The 18,544-nt window shown below is 46.7% G+C and overlaps 1 protein-coding gene across 1 annotated transcript in view; it reads right to left on the reverse strand.

Moving 5' to 3' along the window:
* Window positions 1-18,544, reverse strand: part of IGDCC3 (immunoglobulin superfamily DCC subclass member 3) — a gene marked incomplete at both ends in the record, with an annotated part of 97,112 nt that overhangs the window by 21,899 nt on the left and 56,669 nt on the right. The window contains 4 exons of the mRNA XM_082290384.1: window positions 2,623-2,781; window positions 9,681-9,818; window positions 14,301-14,431; window positions 17,168-17,312. Of these exons, the coding sequence (XP_082146510.1) occupies window positions 2,623-2,781; window positions 9,681-9,818; window positions 14,301-14,431; window positions 17,168-17,312 (573 nt within the window). The remainder of the gene's footprint in view (window positions 1-2,622; window positions 2,782-9,680; window positions 9,819-14,300; window positions 14,432-17,167; window positions 17,313-18,544) is intronic.

Genomic DNA, 18,544 nt, shown 5'->3' on the forward strand with positions numbered 1-18,544 from the left:
CTTCGACAACTCCCCCCGTGAGACTTTCATTCGAAGCCCAGCACAAAGCAATATTCAAATGGCTGTGCCAGGATCTGAAGGGAAAATGGAAACTTTCTTGTGTGAGAACCTTACAAAAGAGATCAAAGGAGCCTAAGTGGCCAAGGGAGGGCAGGGAGGGAAGGAGTGGGGGATTGACGCCTTCTACTCTGGAGGGAGGAGGAATTCCCAGGAAGATAATACAATGGTGTTAGATTATCTGAAGGAAAACCTGCAATGGAAAGGACATTACTGCTGGAGGAAGAGCAGAGCCTTGTGTTGGGACACCTCTGCCCACGCAGCTGCTGGATGGAACAAGGACCACTGCTGGCAGCAGGAGGGAGGACAGGGTCTCAGTTCCAGCCTCCCGCTAACTCCCTGCCTTACAACAGGAAACATCGCCCTTTCTCCTCCAGTTTCCCACCCATAAAACGTCCCTCCTTCAAAAGACATGGGGCAAGTTAATTTGTGCCTCCAGGCACTTCAAGGGCCCCTGCATAAAGGCAGCAAGTACCTGGCCTGGTGTGCTTTGAGGATGTCGTATTGTCCTAGCCCTGTGCTAACTTCCTCTCCAACCAGGCTTTTGATAAAGCGCTCTTTGCTTTTCTTCTCTTTACGGATGTAATTTGCATCGCTGACATCTTGACAAAGATAAAACCCACAGTCTCCCATGTCAGTCATTATCGCTGTTTTCTTCACAGACGAACCTGAACAGCAATCATTTGTACCTCTCAGCTGGAAAATTCAGGCAAAATAAGATGCAGAGGCAGGAAAAACTGCTTCCAGAGGGAGGGTGAGCAAACCTGGGATGAGCTCAGCTGCCTAGCCGGGGTCTGCCGTTACCCTGACTGGGGAACATTCCCTTAAAAAACATGAAGCATTTTAAGGATGGGCAATACAGACTGGGGTCCTGGACACTGCAGGTCCTGTCTAATGGCTACTCCAAGGACACACTGGCCACACTTCTCCATGCCACTGGCAGCTTCTCTGCTGAGGCTGAATACAAGAGCATCCCCTTTCCACAGAAAGACTGGGCTCCAATGGCCCCGTGAGTAACATTTTATGCACAAATTCTTATCTTTGCTCCCCAGGAGAAAATCCACAGTAATTCTACGGCAGCTGAACTCCAGCACTAGACCAGCTCTTCGAGAGCTGATGTTCTAATCTCCAGAAAGACTAAGAACTGCCAATCTGCAGCAATAAGAAGCTGTGCTACCTTTCACCCTATCATTCAGTTGCTAACACGAGCAGTCAACTGTATTCAATGGCTGTATTTTTACAACTTCATAGATTTTCCAAGTAATTTGTTTTGGGTCTGCCTCCCTGCCTCCTGGACATCAGCTTGGCACTTGGGCTTAGGAGACCTCTCCTACATGCACCATGTTCAGAGCTGTCCTGCAGCAGCTCTAAAGGGTTTGTATCAGTACAGAGAGGTTGCTCTTAGTGCCAGGATTGATGTTTCTTAATAAGGGGATTCATAGCTGTGCCAGTTGGGAAGTCCCCTCATTGCACTGCTCACCCAGAAATCCAAGAGCAAAAGAAACAGCAAGTTTTCACCTTGTCTCATGTTTGATCAGCACCTGGGGCTCAGAAGGCACAGGCAGCCCTTTCCACAGCCTTTCTACATTGCTCCTCCATGGCTGGTGGGATCACCACCAGCGACTCCTAGGATCTGTCAGGTGACATCAGGGCTGGAGCTGGGTGAGCATCAGGGCTGGAGCAGGGCACTTTCCCCCTCAGCAGCACGAAAGGTTCAATTAGCGGCTCCGGCAGGAGGTGTGTAATTTTAGATTCAGGATATCATCAGTCAATAGTTAATGAGTGAACTGATGAGAGCGTGAGATGCTTTAAGTGGACTAGCTTGAAGAGGAGGTGAGTGCCTGTAATCAGTGGCGAATTGCTGCCATTCAGAGTATGCTGCCAGCTGGGTTTGCCTTCACAAATACTTGCCTGGCTCCCCTCACCATGGAGACTGGTCACACAGAGCATGTGGAAAGGATTTGTGTGCTTTCCCTAGTGCTGATCTCTGCTTTGGGCTGAACTGCCCTTTACAAGTAGCATTTCAGGACAGTTGCTGCAGGAAGAGGAACAACTTGCATCCTATGGGCATGGCCCCCAAAGGGTGCTTCACTCAGGTCATGGCAATGGGCTCAGACAGTGTCAATTGCTACAGGAAACAATCTCACAGACTTTTAGGAAATGGTTTTAGACTTACTGGTGCCATTTCAGTTGGAGAACAATACTCTGTGAGTGGTATCCACTGCTGGATATCACTGCCAGAGTTGTATCTATCATTCAGAGGTGTCCATGAGACAAATTTGGCAGATTAATTCAGGTTTTCTGCTGAGATGTACAAGTCTGATAACAAGTAACAACCAGTGTCTGCTAAGACAAAGAAATGCCTGTGATGGGGTGGGAAACCATTGCAGGCCATGCAGCTGATGCCTCAGCTGAATGATACCTGGTTGTGACTCACCTGTGTGGGACACAGACACACACCCACTTGGGAAACCACGTGTCCAGAGAAGAAGTGCTTTGTTTGGTACCACCAGAGATGAAGTCAGCACTTGTCCAACCCAAGCCCTCAGGGTCCCAGTGGCTCACCTTGCACGACGAGGCTGCCCTGCGCGGTGCGGCGCACCCGCGTGCCGGGTTTGTTGGCAGCGCACACGTAGATGCCAGAATGCTGCACTGTGAGGTCTGAGATCATGAGGTTTCCTGTGCCCAGCACCTGGATCCCCTCCACACCAATTGGACGGCCATCTGAAAGAAGGAGAGAAGGACAAGAGTCACATGCTGGACTTCTGCATGAGGTTCTCCAGGCCATAGCTCTCAGTGAAGTCCAATCTAAGTACTTATAGAACGGTGCCAGGTTCTGCTACTGGCATTTGAAAAGTGAAGTCAATGGGATTTAGCTGATGCTCTTATCAGAACTGCCTTCTGCAGAAGGCCAGATCCTTATTTACATGTTTGCCCAAAATCATTCTTTGTGCTGCTTAAAAACCCAAAGTACCACCACAGGAAATGTGAAAGCTTTCAACCACATGTTCAGATTAAGACAAAGCACCCAGAACACAGTTCAAGAGGGGTTAAACCAAGATAAATCATCTCAGCTTCTCTGAGTCATTGCCTGGGTTCTTGCATTAGAATGAGCAAGGATCCAATCAGCTCAATAGCCTATTTCCAACAGAGAGGCTTCAAGAAGAAGTTCAGCCAACCTACTGCAGTGTTTCCCTGATGCACTTTCCCAGCCACCAGCAATTTATGACCTGTAGATTACCTGATCCAGAAGTTATACCACTTTACCTGATAACCCTTGATGGATTTTGTGGCTTCAGAAAATAAGAGAATGCTTGATTTTTGATTCCTTAGCCCTTGAACACACACAAGCTCAGGGCCAAGGGTTAGGGTTGGTCACTCTCTGAGCTGGTGGTTAGATCTCAGTTACTCTGGCTTGGAAGGGCAACTGAAAAGAGCTGCCCCCATCCTGAGTGCTGGATATGAGGCATGTGAAATAGTTCAGTATCAGGGAATTCACTTCTTCCCTGTTTTCTCTGGAAAATTCCCAGCCAGCTCTAATTACAATGTGTTTCATTAGCATCAGGCTATTGCTTTCTATTGTTTCATTGATCTGTGTTTTAAGACACTGTCTGACAAAGGCAGCTCTAAATCAGGCCTAGCACATGTCAGGGTGTCTGAGCAGAGGGGCAAGGCAGGGGAGGAGTTTTACTGGAGGAGCAGTTAAAGGGAGCATGCTTTCAATCAGACAGGAATCATGAATTCAGTTCTCTCAAGTTTGCTCATGGAGGAGTTTAAAGAACCTACAGAAACCAGAGAAACAAGAAGCAGCCCTGGTGATGTCCCCACTTGACCATCCCATGAGACTTCCATACTCATGTGCTCCACTACAGTAGAAGAGGCCTGATCTTGTGCTCCAAAGTCTGTGCCATAATCTTGCCACGAGCTTCATGGTCCAACACAGACAGCATGCAGGGCTGGCTAAAAGTTCCCCAGCAATTACATGCTTTAGATGTAATGTCATGCTTTGCATAATAAAAAATATTAGAGAGTTTGGGTCATTCATAACCAGCAGGTTCTGGAATAGATTGGGAAAACCCCTGCTCCTCCATGGACTGCAGGTGGATCTCTGCTTACCTGTGGAACTCCATGGGCTGCAGAGGCACAGCTGCCCCACCACAGGCTGCATCCCAGCCTGCAGGGGAATCTCTGCTCCAGTACTGGAAGCAGTTCCTGCCCCTCCTTCTGCACTGACCTTGGGGTCTGCAGGGCTGTTCCTCTCACATGTTCCCACTCCTCTCTGCAGCTGCAATTTGCTCTTGTGCAGTAACTTTTTTCCCTTCTTAAATCTGTTACCCCAGAGGTGCTACCACCATTGCTGATGGGCTTGGCCTTGGGCAGTGGTGGGTCCATCTTGAAGCCAGCTGGAATTGGCTCCACTGGATATGAAGAAGCTCCCAGCAAATCCTCATTAAAGCCATCCCTGTAGCCCCCACACTACCAAAACCTTGTCATGCAAGCCCAATACAACCATAGGAGTGAGGGATCCCATTTCAGATTCTGGGCAGCATCCCTCTAGGAAACATCGGCAAAGCATGGACTGAGAGCTACAAAAGTACTTCCCAAACCTATCTCCTGCCATGCTCTTCATATATTGTTTTTCAGGAAATTTTGAAGCTTGAAGGTTTCCTTGCTTCATTAGACAGGAAATGCCAGACCTCTTCATTATTTGCATTGCAAAGAAAAATGCTCAGGTCTTTTAGAGAGAGAAAAACAATGTCATTAAATGATCACACTGCTGGCCAAGCCACTGCCGCAGTAAATGGCTCAACCATAAAAAGGACAGTAAAACATGACCTGTCCCACATTTAATGAGCAATAACAAGGAACCATTCCTTCCAAACAGCATTTGAACTGAAGTGTAAAGAGGTCTGAATTAAATCCAAATTGAACTTGATTTCATCTTTTAAATTAGACCTTTCAGAAGTCTATATTTACAATAGGCATAAAAATCAAATCTCTCTCTTGAGGGAGGGATGGGACCAGTGAAAGATGAAAAGTGGTCATACCTGGATCCTTCATCACATCACTGCCTTGAGAAATACCACAGAAATGTGACTTGAATGTCAGCAGTTTTACTGTATTATTTATAACGTGCTCCATCATTTAAGCATGCAAAGACTCAGCCTGCAGCAGGTGCTCCCCCCCAAGTCCAAATACCAGCATCAATATGCCCTCAGTTATCTCTCCAACCCCAGCTACTAGAGGTGTAGTGGTCTGAAAAAACAGCACCTGTCCACACATCTTTCATTTCCCTGGAGAACACAGCCCTCCAAGCTCAGAAACCTCAGTGGATCTGCCATTTGGGTCAGCATGGCCATCCCTAACAGCCAGCAAAGATCACTGTGCCAGATCATCCCAGACACCTCTCACCTCAACTCCTCCCCTTCAAAAAGCACTGAAAAGGGCTTCTACAGAAACATCTCTACTTTCCCAGTCTGTTCCATCCTTCTCACTCTACTGTGCCTCACTCAGCCTGAGCCGTCCTGCAGTCAGCTAGAAGGTCTTCAGCTAATATCTAGTCCAACTTAGTAACACTGACAACACATATAAATAATACAGAGTGTTTACACAAGAAATTCCATGCATCCTGAAAGCTCTGCACTTTGCAGAACTGCTGTGCTGAAGGACTGATGTCTCACACCTGCTTTGCAAAGGTTGCTATTTATTTTTACCCTGTTTTCTTTACACGGAGACCTGAAGAATGGTTTGGACCAAGCAATCCAAACCCTGTAAAAATCCACCTTCCTGGCATCACTTGCCACCGCTAAGTCATCTCTTCACATGGAGATCTGAAAGACTGCAAAAGCACTTGCTTAGTTCCCAAAGCTCTCAGGACCCAGGCAGGCTTGAAACCACTGCTCATTTAACATGACCTTCTACTTCTTTTAAAGACGTCAAAAAGCAGAAAATTTGAGGGCTGGCTGAAAAAAAGCCAGTCTGGAGGGAAATGTCTTTCGATCTTCAATTGATGAGGACAAAAGGGGGAGGCTCAGCTGTTGTGAAGAGCAGACAGACCTCTAATTAATAAAGGAGACCATTGTCCAAATGGGAGATGCCCCCAAAAGATGCTCTGGCTATAGACAAGTAGAGATTTCACTGAATCATAGGATGGTTGGGGCTGGAAGGGACCATAAAGATCATCTCATTCCAATGCTTTCCACGGGCAGGGACATCTTCCACTAGACCAGGTTGCTCCAAGCTCCATCCAACCTGGCCTTTGACACTTCCAGGGATGGGGCAGCCACAGCTTCTCTGAGCAACCTGTGCCAGGGCCTCACCACCCTCACAGAGAAGAATTTCTTCCTAATATTCAATCTAAATCTACCCTCTTTCAGCTTAAAGCCATTCCCCCTTGTCCCATCACTGCACACCCATGCAAAAAATCCCCCTCCAGCCTTCCTTTAGGCCCCTTTAGATACCTCCAGGTTCCCTGTTGGGGTGAAGTCTGGATGAAAGACGTCTGCGGTTTGGGAGCCACATTATTTATTTTTCCAAGGTGTATGTGATGCTTTCTGGAGCCCATTCTCTGCCTGCTAACCGAGTGATTGGCACACTAGCACCAATTACAGAGCCCCCTTAAAACGTGCCAGGCGATATGAATATGCAACAACAGGAACGCCTTTCTTTTATAAGTAGCAAGTAGAAAGAAAGTAACAACTTTCTAATGTTGATCATTTAGGTCTTTTGTGAATTCTTTGTATTGTGTCATAGTAGCCTTCCACTTTTTAGACACATGGGTCTCCTGCTCCTGCGGACACTGGGCACTATGGATTAGCATATTTAGAGTACATTGCAACAGTTGACTATTCAGTATGTGAAGTGGTGAAATTTACTCTATTATTTCTAAACACTTACGGAACGGTGCTCTTGTCAACCAGTCAGCCATCTACTGCAAGCTTCTGTGTCCAATAAGTTACCAATTAATTGGCTCCTACAATTGTTGTATAGTTTACTTCTTGAATGGCTCCCTCTTTAGTAATTTCCTTCCCATTGTGCGGCCCTTTCTGACAACTTCTGTATAACGCTATCAGATAATCACTGTCCTTTCTTTCTTGCCTCACTTTTCTGTATCTCTCTAAATAGTTTATTATTCTGCTTTGGTACCTTTTATGGAGGCCAGCTCAGTGGCCTGTCAGTTAAAGAGTAAGGATACATTAAAATCGTCATTCATTCAAAAGGCTTTGCAGTAAGTGCCCAGGATATTAATTTGTGCACACATACAGGTCCAAGCCTGAAGTGCATAGCTCTGAAAGGAAAATCCCTATCTTCCCTGAACAAACCCTTAATGATTTTACATCTCTCTCAGAGCCTGCTCTCTAATGAATGTTGACATTTCATGCACGGCGAGACACAGGAATTCTGTTTGTGGTCAGGGGCTACAACATATTCCCAAAGAAATTAAATTCAAAATTGATTGTGTGACACTCAAAAATTGTCCCAGAATCCAAATTATTTCCTTTAAGCAAAATATAGCTGCCTTTCCCACTGAAAACAGGCCAGGTTTTAGCAAAGCCAAAGCAAGAAATGCAAATGGTGTTTATGGCTTGATTTCCCCTGTACCAGAAAGCTGCGAAAGCAAAATTGTTCTTTTGCTTCTTTTTGACAGAAGAAATGCCACAATGTCAAAACTGTGAGCAAAGGGGTTCAGAAGGGGTTTCCAAAAAGGCAACGTGCCCTGTGCAAAGCCCCAGCACAACAGCAACACCACAGCTCTTCCTTACTTCTACCAGGCAAGAAAGATGCTCACACAGAATTGACTTTTTTTGCTTAAATTAAGCCATTCCTATTGCTAAATCAGCTTCATCTCTAAGACTTTGTGGCTGTGGATTTTTTTATTTCTGCAAATGGATTAAAAGTGTTTTTTTTCCTAAGTTGAGTGAATTAACTGGTTGTCTAAGCTAAACTGGCTCCGTAGGAAGAACTTCAGAAAGAAGACCTTTACATGGGAGGAAGCCAGAGATGACAGATAGTCTGAGGACCTCCCTGTCCACCATAAACCCCTCTCCCTCTTCGTGATCACAGAGACGAGGACACATGAAAGCACTTCCGAAATGGCTACAAAGACATGACAAACTCTCCAAGTCATCAGAGAGCCCACGCACCATGTCGCTATCAGGATCACTGTCATAATAAACAAGACCTTGTGATGCTTTGGACAGGAAACACTCCTGCTGAAGGAGAGGGAAAATAACAGGATCTGTTTCCCCTTCAGTAGCTCTGATTCTGCCACTGTGCTGCAAAGCAGCGTGGAGAGGGTATTTATTTTTGGTGGAAGGCAATGCTGAGCTCAGACCATGCAGACAAACATCACACACTGCTATTACATCTTCATTATTGCACTGTTCTATAGAGACAAGTGTTTTGAAGAAGGTAATAAGCACTTATAATTAAGGCAATTATAAAGTAGTTTATTATAGTTGAGCACTAACATAGAGCTGCCTTGTGTCCAAGAGAACCAAACCAGTGATACAGAGTATCTGGGGAATTTTTAAAACAGCATCAATCTGATGGTTATTGCTCTGGAGGCAAAAATGCCAGTTAGTGGCATACACAGGCTGATTTTACAAGCCACCAGAGGATGCAAGGAGGGAAAACATGGAAAAAATGTGCAACTGATATTGGATGCAAGTCCTGATTCCCTGGCAGGCAGCTCTGGAGCAGGAAGTCACCCTGCCCATGAGCTGACCCTGACCCTTGGAGAGCCATGGGGGTGTAGTCCCACATCCAGCACAGCAGCATGAGACAGGATTATCCCTGTTTGTGCTTCACAGCCACCTTGGGAGACACTGGGAAATGAGCATCCCAAAAATGATGTGACCTCGAGGACTGCAAGATCTTGGGAAATCCTAACTCAACCCAACCCCACTGTGTGCACAGGCAGAGTTACAAGCTCTGGGAGATAAAACAAAATCCATCAGCTCTTCACTCAGCACAGGTTTCTGTAGGGCAATGGGAGTGTTGGTCTGAGCAAAACAGTTTCTAAGCTATCATCACAAAGTTAGAACCTAAAATAAACCATAGAGAAACACAACCTTTTGCTCTTCCTCACTTGCATGACGCCATCAGACACTGTCTCTGGTTTCCATGCTGATTTAAAAACATATCACGGATCCCAGCAGCAAACATTTGTTTTTTCAGGGCTTCAGACACACTACTTTAAACACCCTCCCCCCCTTAAAATTGTTTTAAAACTCCCTGAACAGGCAGCAAATTTCTTTCAAGTCTGTTTTTATGTGAAAGATATGTTTGTGTATGATTTTGCTTTCTCTAGGCCAACAGTGGTGATGTTTTTGATGCAGCAGAAGAAGATGCTGTCACTTGAGAAAAGATAAAATTATCACCTTTCATGAAACATCTACAGGTTTAACCAACCCACTTCTCTAACAGCTGAAAACAGAATCTTGGCAGAGAGAAAAAACAAAGTGTAGACATGAGGATAAAAAGCACTTCAAGCCTACAATTAGCTTCCGTGGGAAGGGAGAGGATGAATCAGTTATATAAAATAGTCAGTGGCACCTACCTATTTCCTACCTGATGGCTATGGAGAGGAGGAAGAAATCCCAGTGACCCCCAGGGCTTACCTAGGCGGCTCCAGGAGACGATGGGCCGGGGGTTGCCGGTGGCAATGCACTCCAGCACTGCCGTCTGGTGCACGGTCAGCGTCAGGTTCTCTGGGCCCACGAGAATCATGGGGTCCTTGTACACGGTGGAGTGGGAGCCTGCAAAGACAGCACATTTGTCAGAAGGCATCTGATTCCCTCTTGTTTAAAGGGAACATCGAGGACTTCAGGCATCCTCTAAGTACATCTCTTCTAAGTACATATCCTCTTTCATCGGGAACTTTCATCTTCCCTGGAAGAGGGGAAATCTAGGTTAGGTATTTGGAAGAAATTCTTCCCTGTTAGGGCAGTGAGGCCCTGGCAGAGGTTGCCCAGAGAAGTCAAACACTTCCAGGGATGGAATCCATAAGGCCAGGCTGGACAGGACTTGGAGCAATCTGGTCTAGTGCAAGCTGTCCCTGTCCATGGCAGGGGGTGGAATGAGATGATCTTTAAGGGTCCTTCCAACCCAAACCATTCTAGGATTCTAAATGATGTGGATGGTGTAATCCTCAATAAATCTGAGATGTACATGAAACAAAAGGAGCACAATGTTTGTGTGACAGTCACACTGAACATGTTTAGTGTGCATTGATTATTCCTGGGGAAAACCCCTGAACCAATGATCCAGCCACAAACAGCCCTGTTTACACTTGGATATCAGCAGCATAAAGAAGGAACTGCACTGTGAACTGCAAAGAGAAGATGTGCATGGTATATAAGGAAAACACAACATGCAGGACAGCAGGAATGCAAATAAATGAAGGAGTTGCTTTATCTTTTAGCATCTCAAGCCATATAGTAATTCATACAGTCCACAATGCCTAACTTTGTGAGCATCTTCTCTCGCTGCTGGTGTCATTTGCTCCAAATGCCCCATCCTGGCACAAGGAGTGATGGAGGTAACGGTCCTAATTCCTGCTGAGGATCCTTCTGAGAGGAAACTCCTCTGGTGACTGCACCCCAAAGGGTGGTCATTTTCCTACCATTTCCCTGCAGGGAGAGGATGCATCCCATTGCTCTGATATAACTGTGACACATTTGCTGTTCGTGAAACAATCACTAATCCTTTATTTGCACTATAGTAGCACCAAGTGGCAGCAACTAAGAATGAAACCCGTTGTGCAAGATGGATGTACAGACCCATAACAGAACAAAATCCTGAACGAGGACCCTGGACACCAGACAGGCACAAGAAAGGCAAAAGAAAACACATTTCACTAGACAGAACGAGAGCATGGGACAAAAGCATCATCCTGTGTTACATACACCACAGCTGAACCCACATCTCCTGACTCCCTAAAAAGTGCCTTATCCCTGCTGTCCCTGCAGCCTTTACTCCTATTTGTTGAGAGTAGGAGAGGAGGATATTCTCAGTTCTCAGTAAACAGGAACAGTGAAAATCTCTGCATTAGTCTTTCTCCCTGTCTCTGATAAGAGCTAAGTTATACTCCAGAAATGCTGAGGTCAAGCAGTGTTTAAGAAATTCCATCAATCTTACAGCTGCTGGCAAAAAAAGCTCTGTACACCTGCAGAGAGAAATACTTGGGCTCGTCATCTGCCGCTGAGCAGGAGTGGGGCACAGGGAGGGCTGGGGAGCACAGCCCTGGCTGGGCTTTACCATAGGGACCATCCCACACTGACTCCTGTACATGGACTTCCCAATGTTCAAAAGGCTCATTAAAGAGAAGTGATCCACCAAAATCTATCTACAGGGGCTCTTCTCCAAGAAAAACAATTTCTTTCTGCACTTTTGAGTGTTATCCTTTCACAGCAGCTCAGGGGCTGGAATCAGGGCATAGCAGGGGGATTCCACAGTGGTCCAAGGGCAAGCACAGATCAGAGCAGCTTGTTTGTTAATTGTTCCTACGGGGGCCAAGCAGGGAGCAATAAAGTGACTCCGAGCTTGTGTGTAAATGGGCAAAATCCAAGAAAAATCACCGTGTCAGTGTGACTTAAGAGTAGACTTTCTCACTAAATGCATTTCACTGCAAGCCATAAAATGCAGATTTTTTGATGAGAACCAGAATGCACAATAAATTCATATGACCGGCTGGTTAACCCCAAGAGATCTGAAAAACAATACCTTCCCCTCAGTACCTCGGAGTGCCTTTAAAACCCATGTAGATTTATTGTTCTGAATCACAATACTAAATGTTCACGCTTAGAATAATACGGTATTATCAGCGTATTATATAGCGATTTCAATATTTCAAAACATGGAGAAATGAAATGAATTGTCCAAGGTCACCCAAGAATATCAGCAAATGGGAGCCAAGCTCAAAGCAGAATTTATAAAACACATTAGCTTGACAACAAAATATTTTAAAATCACATTCTTTGATTTCAACTCTGAGTCTTAAATAGACATTCAGGTTTTTGAGTGTGGATTCAGCTCCCTGAGTTTGGGCAAATGCTGTCCAACTCTGGAAGTGGCATTTCCACCACTGCTCACCTTCTCCTGCAAAGGCCAGGGAATGGTCCTGCAGCCTTGCTGTTGAGCACACCACCCAAGGCAGTGACAGCTCCAGGGGCAGCAGGGACAGGGACACAGCAAGGACATGGACACAGCAGGGACACAGCAGTCAGATGCCAGCATGACACAAAGGGGCCAACCATGTCTCACCATCAAGAAGGAGGTTTCCTTCTTCAACCAGACCAGCCCTTTGATGCAGGGTCAGGAAGGAAGGAGTGACAAATCAAGGGACTCATGACAGGCCAGTGCTGCTGGAGCTCAACAGGGTTCAGGGCAGTGCAGGGATTTATTCTGAAAGGGGAAAAGGCTCTAATGATGCCTGTGGTCCTCTGGGACTCTACCAGCAGCAGTCACAGTGAGGATGGGGAGGTCCCCAGTCCTGCCAGCAGTGACAGGCACTCCAGCAGGGATGGGAGGGTTGCCTGCCAGATCTTGATCAAAAGGACAGCAGCAGAGAGAGCTGCAGCTCGCACTGGAAAGGTGTCAGTGCAGAGAGGCAGGCAGCCCCTCGGGAGCAGCTCCGCTGAGCAGGCACTTGAAAATAATCAATCAGCAGGACTGGAAGACATCTCTGTGCTGCTCACTGCTGGCAGCCCCGCCACCACTGCCAGGGAGAGGAGGGAGAGCGTTGTGAGCAGGCTCCTTCACCCCCCACAGGCAGCCACCCTCCTCTTCCTCTCCCACGAGGCTGTGGCAGTGCCCTGCAGGGCACAGGCTTCCAGAGCCCATCCTCATTCTCTCCCTCCTCCCTCTCCAGGCAGGGCTTGGTTTGGAAACCTCAGGGAGGCAGACCTGGTGCTTCTCTGTTGGTGAAGCAATGGCTGAAGCTGTTGCCCTGCAGGGAAAAGTGGGAGCCCTCCCACCACCATGAAGAGCAGAGAGACCATTCCCTTCACCCCTGACACAAGAGGAAGGGATACAAAGATTTGCAAGAATTCTGCTTACCCCATCATGCCTAATGCAATGTGCACAGCAGCACTCTCGTTAGGTCAGTATTTACTGACACAACACCCACACCAGTGAAGCAATGCCCCGTGCACCTCTGTGGCTCACCACAGCCTCTGCTGCCGTGCCAAAGCCCAGGGTTCACATGCTAACACATACCTGCTGTCCAGTTCTAACAGATATTTGTGTGTTCTTAGCAAACACCACAGAGCATAAAGCTTTTCCATGGAGGTTTAACCCACAGCAATGAGTTTTTCATGCAAATGTCCAGTTCCAGCAGCTCTGCTGATGTGCAGGCACTGAAGCATGGTCCAAACCCTTCAACAAACACTTACACACGGTGCCCATATTCATCATCCGACTACTTTAAGGAGGAGAAAAAACCACAAATGTTTCACAGACAGGAAACCTGGAAAATATCCATCTGCAATGTGGGATGGTCAGATGAGAACAACTAGCACTTTCTGCCCTGCAAGAAATAATAACTCAGGCCAGTAAACTGACACAAAGAACTTCACCACATCGATAATTTACTGTTCTTTTTTCCCCTCCATGTGGCTACTGTTCATGTAGATCAAACAAACAGATAAGTAAGAGGCACCCGAAGCTCCGAGGTCTTTCAGAATCAGTTAACCTGCTTTCTTTCCCTATCAGAGTTGATATACACAGCATCACTCTTCCCTTGGCTTCACTCCATTTCACATGTGCTGCTTTTTTACGGTCAGCAGAGGCTAATCTGACACTTGGTACAGGTGTTAAGTCTCTGCTCCAGAACCACTGGCCAGGTAGTATTTTGGAGGGTGATGGGAAGCTGTGAGATGTGGCTGTATGCTGGAAAGCTTCCAGCTCCTGGGTACCAGCAATTATCACAGCTCAGGGGAAAGACCTTTGGCTGCATATAAGAAAGAACTCAGAGAGAAACTTCCACCCAACCATCCCTGGGCAGACTTCCCTTGCCTCTTATCTCCAAAGACGCAATCTCCATTTCCACAGGGAACCTGGGATGTCCCCTACTGGAGGGGATCTGAACAAATATCAATCCAAAACAAGGAAGGTGTTATGGCTGGACAGAGGAATGCCTCTCAGTGCTGTTAGCTTGAAGCTCTCTTAAACTGTCCCAGTCCAGAACAGCAGTGTGAAGAAGACAGGGAGGAAGCCAGTACAGTGTAGCTGACACTAACCTGACACAGTGAGTCGGGCCTCCCGGCTGAACTTCACATTAGCAATATTGGTGGCAACACAGTGAAATATCCCACTGTCTTCTGCCCTTAGTCCCGTTATCTGGAGAACCCCCTTGGGAAGCAGTGTGTACCTGTGGGAAGAGAAAACAGAATCAAAAGCTTGCAAAGCAGGACATGATGTGACAGCAGGCTGCACACCCATCCAGGCAAGGCAGGCTGGCTCCCTGCACCCCAGTACAGAGGTGCCAATACCACTAAGATGCCAACGCCCCTGCAGGCTGAGCCCACGCCTACTTCTGCATCAGTTTTTTTTTTTTTTTTGGATACTTGAGCCTCTGGTCTTCTTTACAGGGGGTAAAAGAAAATCATTTATCTCCTGATGCATCCTTGAAAAATGGTGATTTTTGTTGGAAGGCTACAAAGTAGATGCTTCCTATTTAACCTGTGGAAAAGCTTTGGCAATGCATTTGCATGTGAGGACAGCTGACACTAGAGTTACCATGACGTGGGAATCATCACTCATCAGCTGAAGCACAGTGACCACAGACAAGCACCAGGAGAAGCCTGTGCTCCACACTCCCCACACCAGGTCCAGGACTCAAATCCTTATGACCTTAAAACCTCAGATGCATGAAAAGGTATGTTTAAAATAAATATTGAGTGGGAAAATGTAAACATCAATAAATATTTTACATCTTTAAAACATAGGCACATTTAAATCATGCATGCATACACACATATATGTACACATACATTACAGGTTGCTTGGCAACCACTTGTTTAAATTGGCTGGTAGTAAGTCATTACACTGTGATGAGTTAATAATCCATTTCCGTCCGGATGATGAAGAATATCTTTCTCCGTATCAGCATATGGTTAAGTGCCTATAACCTGCTCCCTGTGCCGGGTTCCAAACGCGTGGCTCCGTGTCAGTGGCAGCATGACAGCAATCAGTTTTACATGGCCCAAAGTTGATTGCAATCTCTCTGGGACTTTAAAATGCCCATTGTTTTGGATGAATTATACTACAAGAAGCCTTCATTTTTGTTAACAATCTGCCCACATCATTAGAAGATTCAATTCCAAAGCTATTATTCTGCCTTCAAAGCCTCCAAGTGCAAGACTAGGCATACAAATTTATATACACTTTATACGAAGAAATGCACCAAGCGTGATTAATGCAGAAATCCAATTCAGTTAGAGAAGCAACTCTCATCACCCAGGCTCTGGTATCAGAGATTAATCTACTGAGCTGACAATAAAAACCTTCCCTGGTAACTTTACTCCTACAAAAAGCAAAATCTCTTCAAAATCAGGGCACAAACGTAGGGAAACTGTTCCTAGGCCATATCCTCCTGGGCTTGGGCAGACTCCCTCCCCCAGAGGAGAAGCAGAGGGAATGAGCACAGCTTGGAGCTCTCTGGGTTGGAGAAAAGTCTTGGCTTCTCGGTCTTGAAGCTCCTCAACCTTGGAGTTCCTCAGCCGTGGAGAAAAGAAGTCCTGGTCACATTTAAATCCCTGCCACATCTCTGACCATGTCCACAACCATGTCCCCGGGTTCAAGTGGAAAGGATCAATGATCCATGAAGGACTTCAGGGGAATTTGACCTGTCCTGCAACATCTCACTGGAATGCCACAAAGTATCCAGCCCAGTTCTCCACCCCTTACTTCTGCTGATGCCACCTCAGATCAGTTGCTCCATTCAACTGCATCCCCAGTTCAGCACCTGTATGAGTAAGAAGCCTTCAGAGGAGACCAGGCTTAACAAATCAACCCTGTGCTGGGCTAAAAAAAGCTCAGATGAAAAATGCAAGGAAAAACAAAACCTGACAGTTGCAGTTTTCCACGGCAGATTTGGGCCTCTTGGGTCCTTCTACTGTAAGTTCACTGCCGCTCTGAGAAGGTCAGGCATTGTTCCAGCCCTTGTGTTTTCTCCTGCCTCCAAAGAACCCAACCACATTCTGCTGCAGAACTGACATTTTTAAGAATAGGGGCTTTCATGAAAATATTTACAGCTTCCCGGTTTCGCCTATTCCCAAGGCAGGGACGTCAATCCGCGATCGAGGTGTGCTGTGAGCGATTGTCTCCCACCACTGGTTGTGCGGCTCCCGAGCTACAGCTGGGGCCACTGGCGGCTGCCGGCACCGAGCATGCGTTTCCTGCCACCTGTCCCGCGCTGTGCCGAGGATCAAACCGTGATGAGGGATGTTTCTGACGCAAAGGGAGCAGCCTGTCAAACACAGGAAGCAGCGACGTGCCGCTCCAGGTCTATGTTGGCAGGGGAGGCAGCTGGAGTTTCTCTTTAGGAGATTGTTTGGGAAATGGCAGCTCAGGGTGCTGTGGGAAGCTCTCTGTGGAGCTCACCAGTTGCCACACATGAGGGAGTCCACCCGGGGATAGCAGCCACAGTGTAATTCAGCACTTAAAAGAGTCCAGGACCCATATGCAAAATCTTAAGTCATGGATCTGTCTCACAAAGAGTTACGCAAAATGGAGCCACAGAGGGATGAAGGATGCCAAAGCTATCCAGCTCTTTGAGGCTTGCTGGGCAGGTCTCCATGCCGGAAAACAAACCTGGAGCAGGGTTGATCAGGGAGGGTCAGTGCAAGCCCTTCAAAATCAGCTAATAGCTTTATCTACCTCTCCTGGGAAATGCCAGTACCCCTGCAAGGTGTTTGGCCAGAAGGAGAACCAAACCAGAAAAGCCACAACACTAAACAAAAGAGTCTTCCATGGTGGGAACACTGGTCAAGACCCTTAGCCCAGGTTAGTTGCATCCAAGTACAGCTGTGAAAGCAATAGGAAGTCTGGCCATCTTTTCCCACCTGGAGAAAGGCCACCAGCACATGGCTTGGAGCTGTCCTACCTTTCGTTGTCTGTGTTGACTGGCATGCTGTTCTTATGCCATAGGATGACTGGCTCAGGCAAGCCATGGATCTGGCACTGGAATCTTGCTACACCACCTTCCTCCACCACTGCATTCTGAGGGTGGATGTGGAAGTCAGACATTGCTGGAAGACAAAAAGAGAGACAAAAGTATTCACGTGTGAAGAAAGATCCAACAACTGGAAGATGTCAGCAACTTCACATAACCTACATAACCTAGAAACACCCTCATTTCCCACAGAACACAAATGGGACTGTAACGTAATGTAAGAGCAGAAGGCCAACTTGTAGGCTAACCTTCTGCATGGAAAAACAAGACTAGTGGGAAGTTCTTGGTACCCCCACTTGCCTCTGCACATTGAACTGATTGACTCAACCAGAACAGGAGACTTTGCTCCATGATCATGGTCCTCAGCAAGGTCTGCAGGGGCAGCAAGAAACATAGACACTGCACTGGCACTTAGCAGAGGTCATTCCCAACAGCTTGAGCAGCCTTTGGATCCTAGTCCACATCAGAAGAGAGGTGGATTCTTTCTGTTGCCATCAATGTCTTATCTGTTGTAAATATCCTTCTGGTATGTACAGCTTGACTCCTAAACTCATGTTGTTTAAATACCCCGAGCAGAAGAATACCGAAATATCCTAGTGAAATGTACCGTCCTTGACTTCCACCTCTGTTTGCAGGTTCTCCTGCTCATTGCATACTCTGCCTTCCAGCACCGCAGCAGGAACAGCCACATCACCACACTTTGGAACAAAATGATTCAGCCAAAAGAAAGAGCAGCTGCCAAGAGCTCAGCAAAGAGAGGCTTTTGGAGCTGGGAGCACCAGTAAATGATGAACCCTAGCATGCCCACACAGGGTGAATACAGACCAGCCTGTTCCAGCAAGCCACAGCTGTAACCATTGTGTGGAAACACTCTGGCATGCTGTTAGAGCTACATAAATAATACCGTAATTATTACTATTAATTAATTGGAAGGTGCTGCCTGTTGACTCCGCAATAAACATATTCAAAGCTAATAAACATCCCAGTGGTTACTGAGCTCATGATTCATTTAAAGTGCTGCATCCACAGGAGGATCTCTCACATTACCATACAAAACAAACTCCAAGAGAACCCCCTGCTCCATCACCCCAGCCCGATGACACCCTCTCCCCAGCTAGAAAGCCTCGTCCCTTTTCACATGCATCAAGTGTAATGACTGTAGGTCTGCTAAGGAACAAGCTGCCTATGTGTCAGGGCAGCTTAATCATTCATCTGCAAACTGCACTTGGGCTCAGGCAGATGGGAGATGGCCATTAGCAATCATACATTAAAGATGTGTTGCATTAACCTGCGCTGCTCCTGCAACCA

This window comes from Coloeus monedula (assembly GCF_965178545.1).
Source record: "Coloeus monedula genome assembly, chromosome: 14".
Lineage (NCBI taxonomy): Eukaryota > Metazoa > Chordata > Aves > Passeriformes > Corvidae > Coloeus > Coloeus monedula.